The sequence below is a fragment of the Mangifera indica genome, unplaced genomic scaffold (genome assembly GCF_011075055.1).
Source record: "Mangifera indica cultivar Alphonso unplaced genomic scaffold, CATAS_Mindica_2.1 Un_0012, whole genome shotgun sequence".
Taxonomy (NCBI): domain Eukaryota; kingdom Viridiplantae; phylum Streptophyta; class Magnoliopsida; order Sapindales; family Anacardiaceae; genus Mangifera; species Mangifera indica.
This window is the reverse complement of record NW_025401104.1, coordinates 437,793-454,107: the sequence shown is the minus strand read 5'-3', so window position 1 is coordinate 454,107 and position 16,315 is coordinate 437,793. Positions and strand designations below refer to the sequence as shown.

The 16,315-nt window shown below is 30.9% G+C and overlaps 1 protein-coding gene across 1 annotated transcript; it reads right to left on the bottom strand.

The window, feature by feature from the left end:
• Positions 1-7,679: 7,679 nt before the first annotated feature.
• On the bottom strand, positions 7,680-13,026 carry LOC123205680 (biotin synthase, mitochondrial-like). The gene is made up of 6 exons (XM_044622699.1): positions 12,927-13,026; positions 12,544-12,642; positions 10,095-10,309; positions 9,280-9,459; positions 8,693-8,799; positions 7,680-8,069 (listed from the first exon to the last, which is right to left on the bottom strand). The coding sequence occupies exons 1-6, from the start codon at positions 13,024-13,026 to the stop codon at positions 7,769-7,771; spliced, it is 1,002 nt and encodes a 333-aa protein (XP_044478634.1). The 3' UTR covers positions 7,680-7,768.
• Positions 13,027-16,315: the final 3,289 nt, after the last annotated feature.

Sequence of the window (16,315 nt, the reverse complement as noted above, 5' to 3'; positions counted from 1 at the left end):
CAAAATAGGTGCAGATTGGTCATTTTTTTCCATGTCAAGAACATAAAAATCAGCTGAAAAAATTAATTTATCATTAACCTGAATAAGAACATCTTCAATTAACCCCTTAGGATATACATTTGATCGATCAGCTAACTGAATAACTGTACTAGTTTTTTCTAAAGGTCCAAGATTAAGAGCAAAATAAATGGAATATGACATTACATTAATAGATGCTCCTAAATCTAACATGACCTTTTCAATTTTTGTGCCTCCTATTGTGCAAGGGATGCAAAACATACCTGGATCTTTGCATTTTTCAGGAAGATTTTTTTGGATTATAGCTGAAACATTTTCTCCTACCCTTATTTTTTCATACCTTTTGAGTTTTTGCTTCCTTTTCAATGTACACAGCTTTTTCAAAAATTTAGCATAACGAGGCACTTGTTTTATTGCATCAAACAATAGAATATTGACTTCACACTTTCGAAAGGTCTCATATAAATCCGTATTGCTTTCGTACTTCAGTTTTAAAGCTTCAGGAAAAGGCAAAACAGGTTTATATTCGTTGAAAGAAGGATATTTACCTATTACTACCTTTTCAGAAGATTATTTTCTACTGTCGTTTCCTCTCTATTTTCTGCTTGCTGTGTTGGTACAGGTGGTTCTTTAATTGGCATCTCCAGCTCTTTTCCACTTCTCAGCACTATGGCATTAACATTCTCCTTTGGGTTTACCACGGTTTGTGACGGTAATTTGCTTGACTTTTATGCTTCCAGCCTACTGATTGTAGTAGCCATCTGACTTATTTGATTTTCCAAATTTTGAATGCTGGTTCTGGTTTCCTACTGAAATTTCACAGTGTTAGTAGCCAAAGTTTTTATAATATCTTCAAGAGATGTACCTGAATCAAAATTTTGGGTTGGTTGCTACTGTCTAGGAATATAAGGCTGCTAGTATGGCTGAAAATTATTCAAAGGTTGATTCGCATTTGCATTCCCATAATGAAAATTAAGATGATCTCTCTAACCTGAGTTGTAGGTATTCGAATAAGGATTATAATTATGATTTCGTTGTTGCTGTCCTAAAAATCTGCCTATTGCATTAGTATGTTCAGAGCAGTCCTCCTAAAGTGTTGGGCATATATCAATTGGATGTCCTCCCACTGAACAGATTCTGCAAACCTTTGTTGCCTCTATTTTTCCTACAGCCATTTGATGTATAAGAGTAGTTAGATCATCAAGTCGTCTTTCAAGAGAAGATACATTTACCTCATTGACACGTCGAGACGAATAGTCCAATCTATTCCCAAATTGTTGTGAATTTGATGCCATGTTTGCAATTAAATTTTGGGCTGCTTCAGGTGTTTTGTTAACCAAGGCTCCACCACTCGCTGCATCAATCATATTTCTCTCATTTGATAGAAGTCCTTTGTAGAAATATTGAATAAGCAGTTGGTCACTAATTTGGTGATGTGGACAACTCGCACAAAGTTTTTTAAAGCGCTCCCAATATTCGTATAAAGATTCTCCACTCTGCTACCTAATGCCATAGATTTCTTTCCTTATGCCAGCTGCTCTTGATGCTGGAAAAAATTTCTATAGAAATAGTCTTTTCATTTCATGCCAGTGGTGATACTTCCAGTGGGTAGATAATACAACCAATCTTGCGCATCATCTTTCAAAGAAAACGAAAAAGCCCTCATCTTGATTTGTTCTTCAGTTACTCCATTCGGTTTCATTTCGGTGCATACCACATGAAATTCTTTCAAATGTTTATGAGGATATTCACTTGCAGAGCCATGAAAAATAGGTAAAAGATGGATTGGTCCAAATTTTAATTCAAAGGTTGTATTAACATCTAAATTTGGAAAAGTAATGCAGTGTGGTTGTTGATTCAAATCTAGAATAGCAAGCTCTCTTAAAGTCTGATTTTCAGCCATGTTTTCCTCTGTTTTGGAAGCAGATCTGTGTGCTTGCAGTCTCCTTTTTGTTTCTTTTCTCAACCCTTTTGTAGTCTTTTCAATTTCTGGATCAAACTGTAAACTAGCTTGTTTCGCAGATCGCGTAACGAACATACAAAGTAAAAATTCCCCCGCAACGGTGCCAAAATTTGGTACGTGCTGTCATTGACACCCAAATTAAATCCTAAATTCTTGCAACAAAAATATAGTAAAGAAAAGTAGGGATCGTTCCCTCGAAGAGCTTTGATTAGTATGTCGTCATAAATAAATCGAAACAAAGAAATAAAAGGGGGGTTTTGAAGTGAATGCAAATTGTAATGAAAAATAATAAATAAAAATTCAGTAAAATAATCTAAAAGTAATAAATCAATTTAACAAACCTTGGTCTTCGGTCACATCCACCACTGGAACAACGATTGATCATTGAAACAAAATATCAAATTAATTATTCAAATATTCGTTGTGGTATTAAATTTATCTGTCTTTCCTTACAATTAGTTAACCAAAAACATGTATTCCAATTAACCCTTATTGATTAATAATTTGGATACGATCTCAAATTTAATTTAACAATAGTATTACGAATTAGAAAGACCAACGAAGCAAGACAACACAAATGTACGACGTTGCATTTAATCCAGTTGATTATTTTCCTAGGATTTATAGTTTCTGACGCAGCAAACGATAAACCTAGTCACCACTTTGATTAGATGGATTAAACAATTATGGATTCAGCACCTAAACTAACCGTAGATTATATTAATTGATAAACTAATTGCACACCTTAGAAATCAATCAACACAATCATGAACAATAATTCAAAAAGATAATCAATACACAAATAATTAAAAAGATGCATTGAGGAACAAAAATAAATCTCACAATCATTGTAGTTTCATGGTTTCAGATCCCTTCAACCAAAAGAAATTATTCAGCCACTGTATAACATATTTTGCTCTCTAATTCTCTAATTACAATGGTGAATGATTCTCTAATAAAAATAAAAGTATATATATTATCTTCCTACTAAAAATCTAGAAATTGAAATCAATCCTAATCTCCTAATCCAACCAAGCAAAGTGATACATATCTTCCCAAAAAGAAAGGAAAAGATATGTATTTTTAATGTATATCCTTCCTCCAAAAATATCTTTCCTTATCTAGCTCAATTAATCCTCTTTTCCAGCTGGTAATTATCCCTTTCTTAGGAAGCAAATCTTAATATTTTTTGGACTCTTGCAGCTGATCTGGGCGTTCAGATTTGTTTTCTGAATTCTACTCTTATCTTTCACGTGCTCATGCCTAGTTTGCATTACGAAAATTCCAGATTAATAGATCTACTCCAGTTTTTTCATCTTTTTGGCCCAACTTATTCCAAAATTGCTCAAAGCTTCCTAAATGCAAAAAGATAAGTAATTCCATTAGATTAAATTAAATTTCTACACAACATAAGGGAATTATAAATCAAAATAATAACAATTTATGGCGTTATCATTTACACGAGAAGAGGCCGCAATAAGATGAAAGTTGTGTATGCTATAGAGAGATAACACACCTATGTATAAAGAACGGTAAAGACATGCCTTTGAGGGGAAGATACATGCCTATGTATGAACGACAAAATAAAGAAAGAAAATGGGAACTAAACTAGAGGTTTACGGGTCATTTTGAGGGATAGTAGAGAGATTATGAGTATATAGTAATACATAATAAGCCCATGAGATGAGACTATGATGGGGCACAAGATGTGTTCTTATTTATTTATAATATTTGTATGTATGTAGAGATAACATAAATAACCAACTTACAGTAGAATCTTAAAAACCAAATACAAGGAAACATTTATTTTAATAGCAAAGAATTGATTGATTGAGCAACTCATTATCTCAAGCATCACTTTGTGCAGTATCATGTCTCGTTAGTGCTCCCTAAGAACCTTTACTATAACTCTTTACATGTAAAATATTAAAGTATACGGAGTGAGCGACCATGGCTCAGTAAAAAAATCATACTAAATACTCAAAACATTTCATACCAGTACTAATCTCTTCTATACTTAGCGTGTTTGGGCTAGTCATATACAAGATAATTTACACGAAACACGTATTAACCACATATCATAATTCTTTTCATTCATACATTTATTCTTTTCTTTACTATACAAGTATGATTCACACGTTATGATTTATGCATATATGAGTGCCATGGCTTTTCTATTTTCTGATTGTATATCTTTCTCAACTCTTTATCAACCACATAGGCTTGCATGCATGATTTTAATGCAAATGACTTTCATAAAACATTTGCTAATTCGTTTTTTTAAAATCAAATATTTTCATTGACCGGTCTAGAAGATATATGACAGTACTTACAGTTATTATACGAGGTATAATCCTCTCTTACACGCACATTTCACTATTTTTCTTTATTGTCCACCCAGTACAGTTGATATCTTTCTTTGTTGTCTACACAATATAGTCAATATCTTTCTTTACTGTCCACACAGTATAACTCGCGTGTAAAGATTTTACGCATACTTTCTGTTTTCCTGTATCATATAAGTCATTATAAAACCAAAAACACTTGTTTTTCATTTTCTAAAAACATGCATAACTTAGAAAATATTTTTCCTCTTTCTTTATTTTTTTGAAAACATGCATATATTATGATTCCTCATATTTATACATGTATAACTATAATATGAAATATGTTCATTCATTATTTTTTCTTTATTCTTTTTAAGCCTCATCAAGTATTAGATTATTTTCTCATGCATGCCCTATGGATATACATATTTATTATAATGGTTTTTGCACATATTATGCACATAATTAAGCAAAATTAACCTACATCACATAAAATGACACTTTTTCCCTTATGGCGAAAAGTTACATGCCTACCTTTAGTCCAAATTCTTCCATCAATTCATTATTTCTCACATACTCAATACACAAAATCAACTAAGCTAACCCTAGAAATAAGAAATGTCTAAAATGCACTTATGAAAAAAAATTATATCATAAGTTCTAATGAATTTTTTTATTCTTTTAAGCATAAATCACCTTAGTTCTATACTCTACACACTTATACAAGTAAAGGTTATTTGAATAATCTAACTCAAATTACTTTAAGTATGTGAAGTATGAAATTCTTACATTTTCTTTGCTAATTAAGTTATTTAAGCTTATTCTCCTTTTCTTCTTCTTAGCAAACTTAATCAACTAAAAACATAATCATCCATTAAAACTCTAAACTTAATATCTCTTAAAAATTAAACTTTTTATCTTAGAACTTACTAGAATGGATAAATCTACAATTTTTATAACTGGAGGCTCTAGAAATTAGGTGGTTTAGCTAGATTTTTGGTAAATTTTTGTTTGAAGAAAACTTTAGTGAAGTTTATGGAGGATTCTCGGTCAAAAAAGAAGAAAATGAATAGTTTTATTGTTTTATAACCATTTTAGACTAATTTACCCTCAGCCTTCTCTAAAAATTACTATTTTATCCCTTTCCAATTACCAAAAACCCTTAGCACCATTATATAATTTCAAGTGTGCCATTCAATTTATATTTCCACTTTGTCTCTTAAATCCTTCTAAAATGACCATTTTACCCCATTTGAAAATTATTGCTCATTTATTAGTTTTAAATAATTCTTTCACAATTTCTTTAAACAACAACTTATAAAATCAACTCTAGGGGTAATTTTGAAAGTAGAGTTTACTGACATACCTGAATTCGGTGTTACAATGATGGACAATATTGTTGAGTCCTTCAACACTTTGACACAAACCACTTGTGTTTTGCTTGTCACCATACTTGTTGAGTTTATTAGGGGCACACTACAACATTGGTTTTAAAATAGACAAAACCTTATAGATAAATCTCAATAAATATTTAGTATGTATGTACCAATGCTTTGATATGTCACAGTGTGACATCACTGATGTTTTGTTTTTTTTTTTTTTTTTAAAGAACAAATGAGAGAACTCACCCATTAACACCATGGGTTGAGGATAAGATTGTTGGACATATGCAAAAATCTACAACCTCCACAAATACAAAGTCCATGATATGTGGCAACATGTATCAATCGTTGATCATGTGCAATAGATGTTTGACTGAGGAAAATTTTAGCTTTCCTATATTCCAGGTACGCATGTCACTACTATGGCATGGTTCAATAACCAGTTTGATAGTTTCCGATGTGCAAATGTATACTACTCCATAAAATATTTATGAGAAGTATATAAATAATATGTTAATCCACTAGGGGATTAGTCAACTTTGGCATGACTAGCTAATCCACTTGTAATTTATCCTTCTATGATGCAATGATGACTGTCAGGCTGTTCAACCAGCCATACAAAAAGCCATCATAAGGAGAAAAAGTTCAGTAATGTATTTGTAGTTGATACCATAAACTTAGACAGATTAGACTTAATTGTCTAAATCCAACTCCAGTGCCCATTGTTACCTTATCCTACAAATCTAGTAGTGACAGAGGACAAGGTCATTGGGACTAGCACCCACCCCATTTGACTGAATAGTTATCTTGGTTTATTTTGTGAATTGACTTTTAATGTAATTTAATGTTGAAGTATTAGTCATAATTAAGCTGAGTTGTTGATTCATTATTTGTTGATTCCATACAAAAACATTAATTATATTTGATAGAAAGAATTGTGCCAATCTAAAGAATGGTTGCATCGTATTCATCACTAGTATCTAAAAAAGAAATTTCTTACCTAATTTATTAAAGAAGAATTAGTTAACTTAATTTGTCAATGACAACTTAATTTATTGACCATATGCAATGGCAACTTGAAGAATTTATTGACCATATGCAATGGCAACTTGAAGCTTCTAAAGAAGCCTTACTGGAGGAGTTTGAAATTGACTTAGAAAAGACTGAAATCTGAATAGAAAGGAAAATCCAATGAGAAAAGCTTTTTTGGTGATAGTGATAGTGAGACTGATGACAAACGATGATAAGGCTCTAGAGTTTTGCTAATTGATGTCCTATGAGTCCAATAGTGCTGACTGTGAGGTGTTACGCTCCCAAGAGATAGAGATTAGTAAAGAAAGTTGCCAAAAAATTGGGTGGTGTGTGGAGGTACATGCAACAATGAATGGTGATGTGCCTCTTGGGTTTTGCGAATGAGAGAGACAATCAAGTTGGTGTTTCATATTTTTGATCTGATACAAATAGAAGGGCAATCTAAGATTAGTCAGGAGCAATCATCGGAAAGTACATTGTTAAGGTTTCTGATTAACTTAACATTATGATACCATGTGAAAAGATAAATAAATTGAATTTTTTGTATATCGATAGTCTATAAAATATATTTATACATACTATTACAATAAACTATAATTGGAAATGCAATATCCTAATTTCCTATTTTAGATTTCCTAATCCTAATATAACTTGATTCTATCCTAATGTAGTTTTATACAACTCAAACAAGATTTAATGAATTGGAGCCTAGAAAAGATATTAAATTGATAAGCCAAAAGCGCAAATGACACATGATCAATTCAAAACGATGGTAGAAGAAGAATTTAATGATATAGATCCATATTTTTTCACTTTAGAATAAAAGCTTGGAAACCCATTATGATGGAGCATTTGAAATACTCAAAAAATAATTTATTTTCTAGATTATTATTTTTGTTTACAATGATTACATTATATTGTTGAAATGACATGACCATGACAGAAAAAAGTAGCAAATGATGTAAACCCAATTAATGGAATATAAGAAATTTTATCATACAATAGTGTCCCTTTCATATTTTCCCCCACAAGTGGATTTCAGTATTCTACGAATTTAATCCAGATGACATGTCCAGATAAAATATCTTTACATACAAAATATTTAAGAAGATACCAAATTCAAACTTTAGTACCAAATCACCTGAACAGGCATTAATCCCAGCTTCACAGACATGTTTAAGTGTTTCCATGCACTCATCATAACTTCTTGTAGTGATAACATTTGGATAATATTCTTTTGAGGTATCATGGTTATGGTTATATCCTGTAAGGCCTGCTTTCTTGAGTTCTAAAGCCTGCTGCTTCTCCAGCATTCCTAATGTATAGCACACCTCCATCCCCATTTCCCTAGTACATGGCAAATTCAGAAGACAGATTATCGTTTTCATGAATATGATAAAAAGCCTAACACAGGTTATTGAAATGTCAGAATTTCACAGAACCAAAAAAAATCAAACGGACACCTGTGCATTATAGTCTTTCTTTCAATTTGGGAAGAAAAAAAAATCATGATCAACAAAATTGACATAAAAAAAGTCAATTGAAAAGGCAGTAAATATAAATCAGCAGTGCCAGTCCACAGACACATTTGCTAAACAGAAAGGATGAACGGTAGCAGAGCATATGTTATAAATTGACTGGAAGTGCTAGATAATATTTTTGAGTTCTTTTTTATTATTAACATAGTTAAATTTTCCTCAACACATGGCTTTACGTTATGATCTGAAGTCCTTTCCAAATAGTTCCAAGATGAGAAGAAAATAAACATAAACAAACAAATATGTCAATAAGAAGAAAATAGAACTCATGCGGTATGAATACAACTCTCACTTGTTCGATAAATTTGTGGTAATGTGTCTCCACAGTATGGTATAATGAACTCATTTATGTTAAAGAAGGTATTCAAGTACAACCAGATGTCAATTTCTTCTTTTACCAAAATAACTTTTTCTTAAATATTGGCTTGTCACCTTATTTCTTTCACATATTCAAGGATGTTGTTGAAATTGGTCTTCCTCCCTATTGTGTCTGTCCATGCAGCACCCATACAAAAACGTGTGCTGCCAGCCTCCTTTGCCTAATAAAATAAGTAAAGATGTTGACACCATAGTTATAGCATTGTATAAAGATATTGACACCATGGTTATAGCATTGTATGAAGATATTGACACCATGGTTATAGCATTGTATTACACGTAATACAACATGAATCAACCAATAGTCAATATTCATGTGATCAACTTGAAATAAAAACTAATTCGAGACTATAACCAACCAATCAGAGTCATTTTTAAGAAAAATATTCATGTGATCAATTTGTCTGAAAGTTATACAGATTGTTTATGTTGGAGCAGAGCTGGAATGATTGCTCTTTCACTCAACCCCATTGACTAGTTAAAAAAAGTATTCTGTCTTAATATATACTGCAAGTAACTGAGATAGCAAATAATTACCACTGTGAGGGAAAACATAATTACGTGCTGACACCTTAGTTCAAGATCTCTTAGCAACACAGCTAGGACACAAAGAGTCACTCGATACAAAATAAACTTCGTACTTTCTGTGCTGCCTGCATCACAGTTTCCTTAGTGATTAGCTTTTGTGCTTTTACTCCAGTGTCGTATCTTGAGGATTGAGGACAATACGAACAATCCCCACTACACCCACCGGTCTTGATAGAGAGGAGCGTGCACTGCTGCACCTCCCTAAAGTTATGAGCGTGTCCGTGAACTTGAGCCTAAAATCAGAAACAACCTCCAATTAACTCAAGAATTTGAAAATTAAACTGCTTTGGCGGCAATCCCTGAACCCATAAAATTTCATGGTCCAGGGTCCCATATGCGGAGACGACAATTTGGTTATCAAAACAAAAAAAAAAAAAAAACCTCAAGAATTCTATAACAGCTGTTGCATTAGAAGTCACATCATCAAACAAGAAACTTTTTAAGCAAACTAGAAAAACCTTGCACAGAACACCAAACTCATTAAGCTACCACTTGACTCTTAACAATTAGGGGACTTAAAGGTCTACTGGGTCCTCTAAGATAGTGGATTCAAGAGACCAGTAATCCTCAATACCGTAGGCTTATTTGGAGCTAATTTGCCGTTCATACACGTGGAGACAATGTGTCAGTCGATGGATTTTCCTTCCTATTGATTAATTTTTCTCGGGGGTCCAAGGGCTCTGGCACATAAACAGCCGCACAACCAAAATTAACTTTACCAATTTACCATAATAATCACACTGAGAAGTCTACACAATCACATAAACCAATAAAAAGATTGGTACACAGGTAAATAACGGACTTCAAAACAAAAACTAATCTATCAAAAATTAAAGCTGTAAAAAAGAGATTAAGAACTGAAACCAACTCCATGGAAGAGGAGATCGAGAACAGGAGAGTCGTAAATGGAATTGATCTCATCTTTGGACCAGTCGTGTCTAGGGCCTTCTCTGATAGTTCTCTCAGCTTCAACTGCAGCTGCTGAATAACACAACGGGTAGAATGAAATGGGGAGAATTTGGACGGTCTTAAGCTTCGTTGAGAAGTTAAAATGGAGCAAATCTGAAGCATTTTTGTTGGTTTAGTTTGAGATTTTTGTCGATGAAAACTAGGAACATGCGAAAAAAGTTGAAGAGTAAAACTCAACTACTTATTGCCACCAACTTTAGAGATTAATAGCCGCCAAAACACTATTTCCCTAAAACCTTCCAAGATTTGCTAAATGAAAATTTCCCACTATTCTATTTTCAAGATTCCCGAATGTCATCTTTGCGAATAGAGTTGGATTCAAGCTAAGCCAAACTCATCCTCGTAAAAACTAAGCTCGAACTTGGCTTGTTTGGTTTCAAACTTGAGCTTTTAACTAATTCATTATTAAAACGACATCATTTTAATATACATTAATCAAAACGATGTCATTTCATATCAAAATTTTTAATTCGTAAATTTGACAAGGAGCTCAAGCTCAAACATGTTGGCTCGAGCTTGTATAGAGCTGGCTCATTTTAGGCTCATTCAAGCCGAGCTCGAGCTCTAGCTAGAGCTCGAATGGGCTCGATTTGAATCTAACCCTATTTGCGAATGAAAATGCTCATGGCTATTTTTTGTTTTCCTTTTTATGTTTGAGTACAATTATAATTTTTTAAAATATTAAAGTTGTTATATAAAATTTTAAGAATTTTGAAAATTAAAAAAATTCACAAGTATTTTCAAAATTTTAATATTTTTTCAATAATTTTAAAAATAATAATTATATTTTAAAAAATTAGTTAGAGTTTTGATAATTTTAGTGGTCTAAAGTTTTGTAATTTTAATTAAAAGATAAAATGGTCATTTTTAGTAAAATAAAATAGAATTTTCCATCATAAATAAATGATGGGTGAAAATTTCACTGTTTAAAATTTAAAATGTGAAAATTATCTTGGGCAGGAAATAGTCATTTGGCCTTAGTAAATTTTCCCCCTTGAGTTTGAAGAAATTTATAGGTCTAGTCATCTAGTAAGATCAGGAAAAAAGTTATTCTAATCCCTAAGATCAAACAAGGTGGTTAAATTTTATTAAATGATGCAAGGTAATTTTGTCAATCTATAAAAATAGTTTAATAATGTATACATAATTATATGTATCTTATAATATATGATATATATCATATGATAGATACAAAACATGTAAAAAAAATTATGCATATTCTAATGTGTATCAAAAATTGGCACAATAAGATGAATTTATTGTACAAAACAATATATATCACTGATATAAGTTGATACACTTTTTTAGAAAAGTACTGACATAATAAGGGTACATATGAGAAATTATAAAATTTTAAAGATGTTTTTGATATTTTCTAAGTGATGATATATAAATTAATGGTTTTACTATTTTATTATTATTATTTTATAAAAATATATGTTACAATATGATATAATATATGCTACATAATATAAAAATTAGATTTTTAATTTATGATATGATAAATAATTCAATTATTAAGACTGGGAATGAAGTTTGTTGATTTTGTTTATAAAATTTTAATGCATTTTATTTTACATTTCATTAAAGGTTTTTTAATTAAATTATGAGAATTATGGTTAGAAATTTTATAACGAAATGGGTTTGGATAGGGTTATAAACGAGTTGAGTTGCATGCGACTTGGATAAATTATTATCGAGCTCCAGCCTGTTATTGCATAGCTTAATGAGTTTGCAAGCTTGTGACTTGGCTAAAATAAAATATCAATACACTCTTAGAAGTTGAAAATATTGCATTTATACCACTAAAATCTTACACCATGACTTTAAATATTATTGATAAATATATTAGTTATGAGATTTAAGAGTAATTTGTCCCGCTGAGTATGAGTTGGTTGTTTTATCTCAAGTTGGAGCTTGAGCCAAGAACTTGCAAGTTGCCTTTAACCGTTGAAAAGGCAATCTTGTCAATAAACCTCATACATGATACTATATAGAGAAAAAAAAAACCCTTAATCTAACAATATATATTTTCTTCTGAATCAATTCTTATAATTAGAGAAAATTGTGAAACTATAGATATAACATGAATTAGCTATAAACTAAAGAAGATGACCGATATTAATTAAGAATAATATGAAGGCATTATGTTAACAGCATTTATATAAATTATGTATAATATTTGTATGTCGACAGAAATAGCATACATGATAAACCAACTTGGAGTAGAATCTTAAAAACCAAATACATTAAGGAAACACTTATGTTAATAGCAAAAGCTTATCCATTGAGTAACTTGCCACCTCATGCATCACTTCGTTATGGGACATTGATAGGATTTTTATCACCGTGATTGTCAGGTAGCGAGCGGCTTCCAGAAACACTGGCTTTAGTAAAATGATTAATTCCATCAATCATGTGGCCATGCGCTGCTGCCGTCTTCTCTTCTACAAAAATTATTGCTTTGTTATTTTAAATCATAATAATCGTAACCTATCAGTTGTATCATATATCTTGCATAATTATGAACATACCCAGGAATTTATTTTATACAAAGAGGCATTAATTGACGGAAATTAATATAAAGAAATGGGCTCACTTGTTTGTGGTGATTCCGCAAGCGTAAGAATGGACTCACTCACAATGTACAAATCCATTGTTTTAAATTAAATAAACTAATTAAAGAAAATATATGAGTTTGAAGAGAAATATATATGGAAGATTGACTCACTGGTTTTTGCTGCTTCTGCATGGGGAAGAATAGTTGAAGAGCAGAGGAGAATTAAAAGCAACGTTACCAGAAAGTACACAAATGGGAACTTGCCAGCCATTTTTATTGATTATGCTTGAGAATATGGTATATTGATTATATTTATAGCAAGCTAGAAATGTTTGGAAGCCAATTTTCATGTAAAACGTTTTTTCTATGAACGTAATTTTGGCAAATGACTTTGAAAGTGCTTTGGGGTGGATGGGAATTATTTCCAATTTCAAAGTTTAAACTGACCAACGAATTGTTGAGTATTTGCCATTCATTTTTTATAATTCTAACTAAACAAAACGATGCCGTTTTGTGGATTACAAAATGATGGTGTTTGGTGCAACTACCAAGCCACCATTTTATATTGTGATTTGATTATTCCTTTTCGAAAAGTTTATATGACTAACGTCGACATTTCTTGCCCTAATCTCAAAATTTTACATAAGTAAAATTTGATTATTCCTCTCAGCTTCCTTGAATCTCCTTCGATTCTTTCCCAATTTTTCATCACGGATATGTTCATTGCTTCTTATCAGCTTTTCATTTGGGTATTGTTAAATTTTTGGGTTTGCTTTGATTGATTCTCCAGTAATCAAACGTCTTATATGGAATACTTTTTCTTCTATTTGAGGTGTCCTACTTTCTTACCAGTTTTACGATTTATTTTTTTAATCTACCATTATAATATAATCAGTGTAAAGTAAGACAAAGTGAAAAATATTAAGATTTAGGGATCTTAGATAGTTTGTAGTGTAGTGACCAGTGCGAGGATCTTCATTTACAAGAGGTACATTTTATTCGGTGTTCTACATTTTCTTCACGAAAAATTTTCATATTTGTATTGATTTATAATACAGATATCTTAATACTACAAAGAGACCACAACACAAATCAGTATGTTTAAAATTCAATAATATTGGTAGAAGTTAACGCCGTGAAATAAGTAAATATGAAAACAATCAGTGGAAAGGAAGGCACTAAATTAACTTGTCAATAGGGTAAAGAACAGTTCTCTATTTGCATATTGTTCACGCTATTGAACATAAAGACTTCAGATAAATGAATTCCTAGATGTTTACATGTATCCTGGAGATTTCCCATGGAAAATGAAATACTAATTTTGTTCTAAACAAATTGGCCTATGATTAATTACTTTAACTTGATTTGAAGTGTTGTCATTAGAATTACCTGGGTTTGCTTATTTTTTGGCCATGCATCCATGGGCAAGTGGATATAAACAACTTGCCAATGAGTGATCATTAGTTGCAATTGATTACTTTTTTAAGTCAAGATAAATATGTGGAGATGCATAATAATTTCTAAAGACTATACATCAAATACTATGGTTACTGCACTACAACAAGAATTCAATTTATGGACGATTTTAATTCCATCCCAAAATATAACTTTAGGGATAAAATTAAGATTTCATCCCTAAATGATTATTTTAATGGATGAAATCTTAATTTTGTCTCCACTAAGTTAAAATTTATTTTTAAGGACATTTTTAATATTGTTTCAAACTAATCATTTTAAGGATGATTTTATTTTTGTCATAGAATAACAATTTTAAAAGATGAAATCTTAATTTTTTTCTCCAAAAACATAGAATTTATTTTTAGGGACAATTTTTTTTGTCCTAGAATGTCACTTTTAGCGATGATTTTATTTTTGTCACAAAATGATAATTTTAGGGGACAATTTTTATTTTGTTCCAAAAAATGTAGAATTTATTTTTAAGAACTATTTTAATTGTATCCTTAAATGTTAATTTTTGTCTTAGAATGATAATTTTAGAGGATGAAATGAAAATTTCATTTGCAAAAACAGAAAATTTAATTTTAGGGATAATTTTAATTTTGTCCCGAAATATCACTTTTAGAGACGATTTTATTTTTATCATAGAATGATTTTTGTGCCCAAAAACATAAGATTTATTTTTAAGGACAATTTTAATTTTACCTCAAAATATTACTTTTAGGGGCGAAATCTAAATTTAGTCCTCAAAAATATATAATTTATTTTTAGGGACAATTTTTATTTTGTTCTAGAATGTCACTTTTAGAGACAATTTTATTTTTATCCGAGAATGATAAATTTGGGGGATAAAATGAAAATTTCCTCTCAAAAAAAGTAAGGTTTATTATTTTTAGGGATAATATCTTAATTTTGTTCTAAAATATTATTTTTAGGAACGATATCTTAATTTTATCTTAAAATAATTATTTTAGGGAACAAAAACTTAATTTCATTCCCAATAAGTTAAGACTTATTTTTACTTTTAGAAAATATTTGATTCAGTTTGGCTTTCAAATCAATAAACTCAAACTCAAACTAAAAAATATTTATGCGTAAGTGTTGCTTAATTAATGTATCATTTTGATCTTTATGTAAAATAATATTATCTATCTTACCCGTAAACTATAAAAGAATTAAAAGAATTTCTAGCAAGTAATAAGAGCACTTTTTTCATTTTGGTTCCTTTCTCTTCTTATAAAAATCAAGGAACCGCACTTCCACTCCAAAACAACACCACATTTTCACTTTTAAATTTCCCCCAATCTCCCAACTCAACTGCACGCAATCCTCTGAAGAACCGTAAATCCAGGTTCGTTCTCTCTTCTCTTCCATTTACAAAACATAGTGCTAGAATGACTATTTGCTTTAATTTTTGAAAATCATAGCTGTGAAGATTAATGGTAGGCTTTCATTGGATTCAAATTTGAATGAATGATGCGTTATTTTTTGGTCAAGTATTTGTTCTTTAACCAATTCTAGGTTTTTTCTTCTGCTAGTGTATGATTTCTGCTGTTATATGATGTATTTATGAATTTCAGTTTTATGTGATTTGATGTGTTTTGTATTTGAATTTAATTAAATAGATCTTATTTTATCTTCATGATTGCATTATTGCAAATGTGGTTCTGTGTGTAATGTCTCCACATTCTCATCCATGATTTCCGTGTAACCTGTCATACTAGAATAATAACTTGCTTGTATTACATGTGAAATACTGTCACCATCTCTGTATTTTAGTGCTTTAGTTTCTGCTAAAATCTTCTAGATTTCAATGCTTAATTTCTGCCCACTAATAGTTGAAGTCTGTTCTTTAAGCTCTGAATAACCTAGTGTCAGCATATGTGTCCACTAATAGTTGAAGTCTGAGTAATCTAGATTTCAAAGCTTAATTATTTGTACTAGTTTTAGTCAGTCTCAACCAATTACTTTCACATTTTTTATGAACAACTTGCCAAAGTAAAGAATTTTTTCACTGAACTGACTAGTAGCCCAAAATATGTATTAAGCAGTACCTAATGGAATGAAGGGTCTGAATTAATTATTTTTAAATTATTTCGTTG

Coding starts and splice junctions, on each gene's coding strand:
- LOC123205680 (XM_044622699.1), bottom strand. CDS start 13,026: ATGGCTGGCAAGTTCCCATTTGTGTACTTTCTGGTAACGTTGCTTTTA. Junction 10,310..12,543: donor CTCGCTACCTGACAATCACG/GTGATAAAAATC, acceptor AAATCTCAAACT/AAACCAACAAAAATGCTTCA. Junction 8,070..8,692: donor GAATATGTGAAAGAAATAAG/GTGACAAGCCAA, acceptor GCCATGTACTAG/GGAAATGGGGATGGAGGTGT.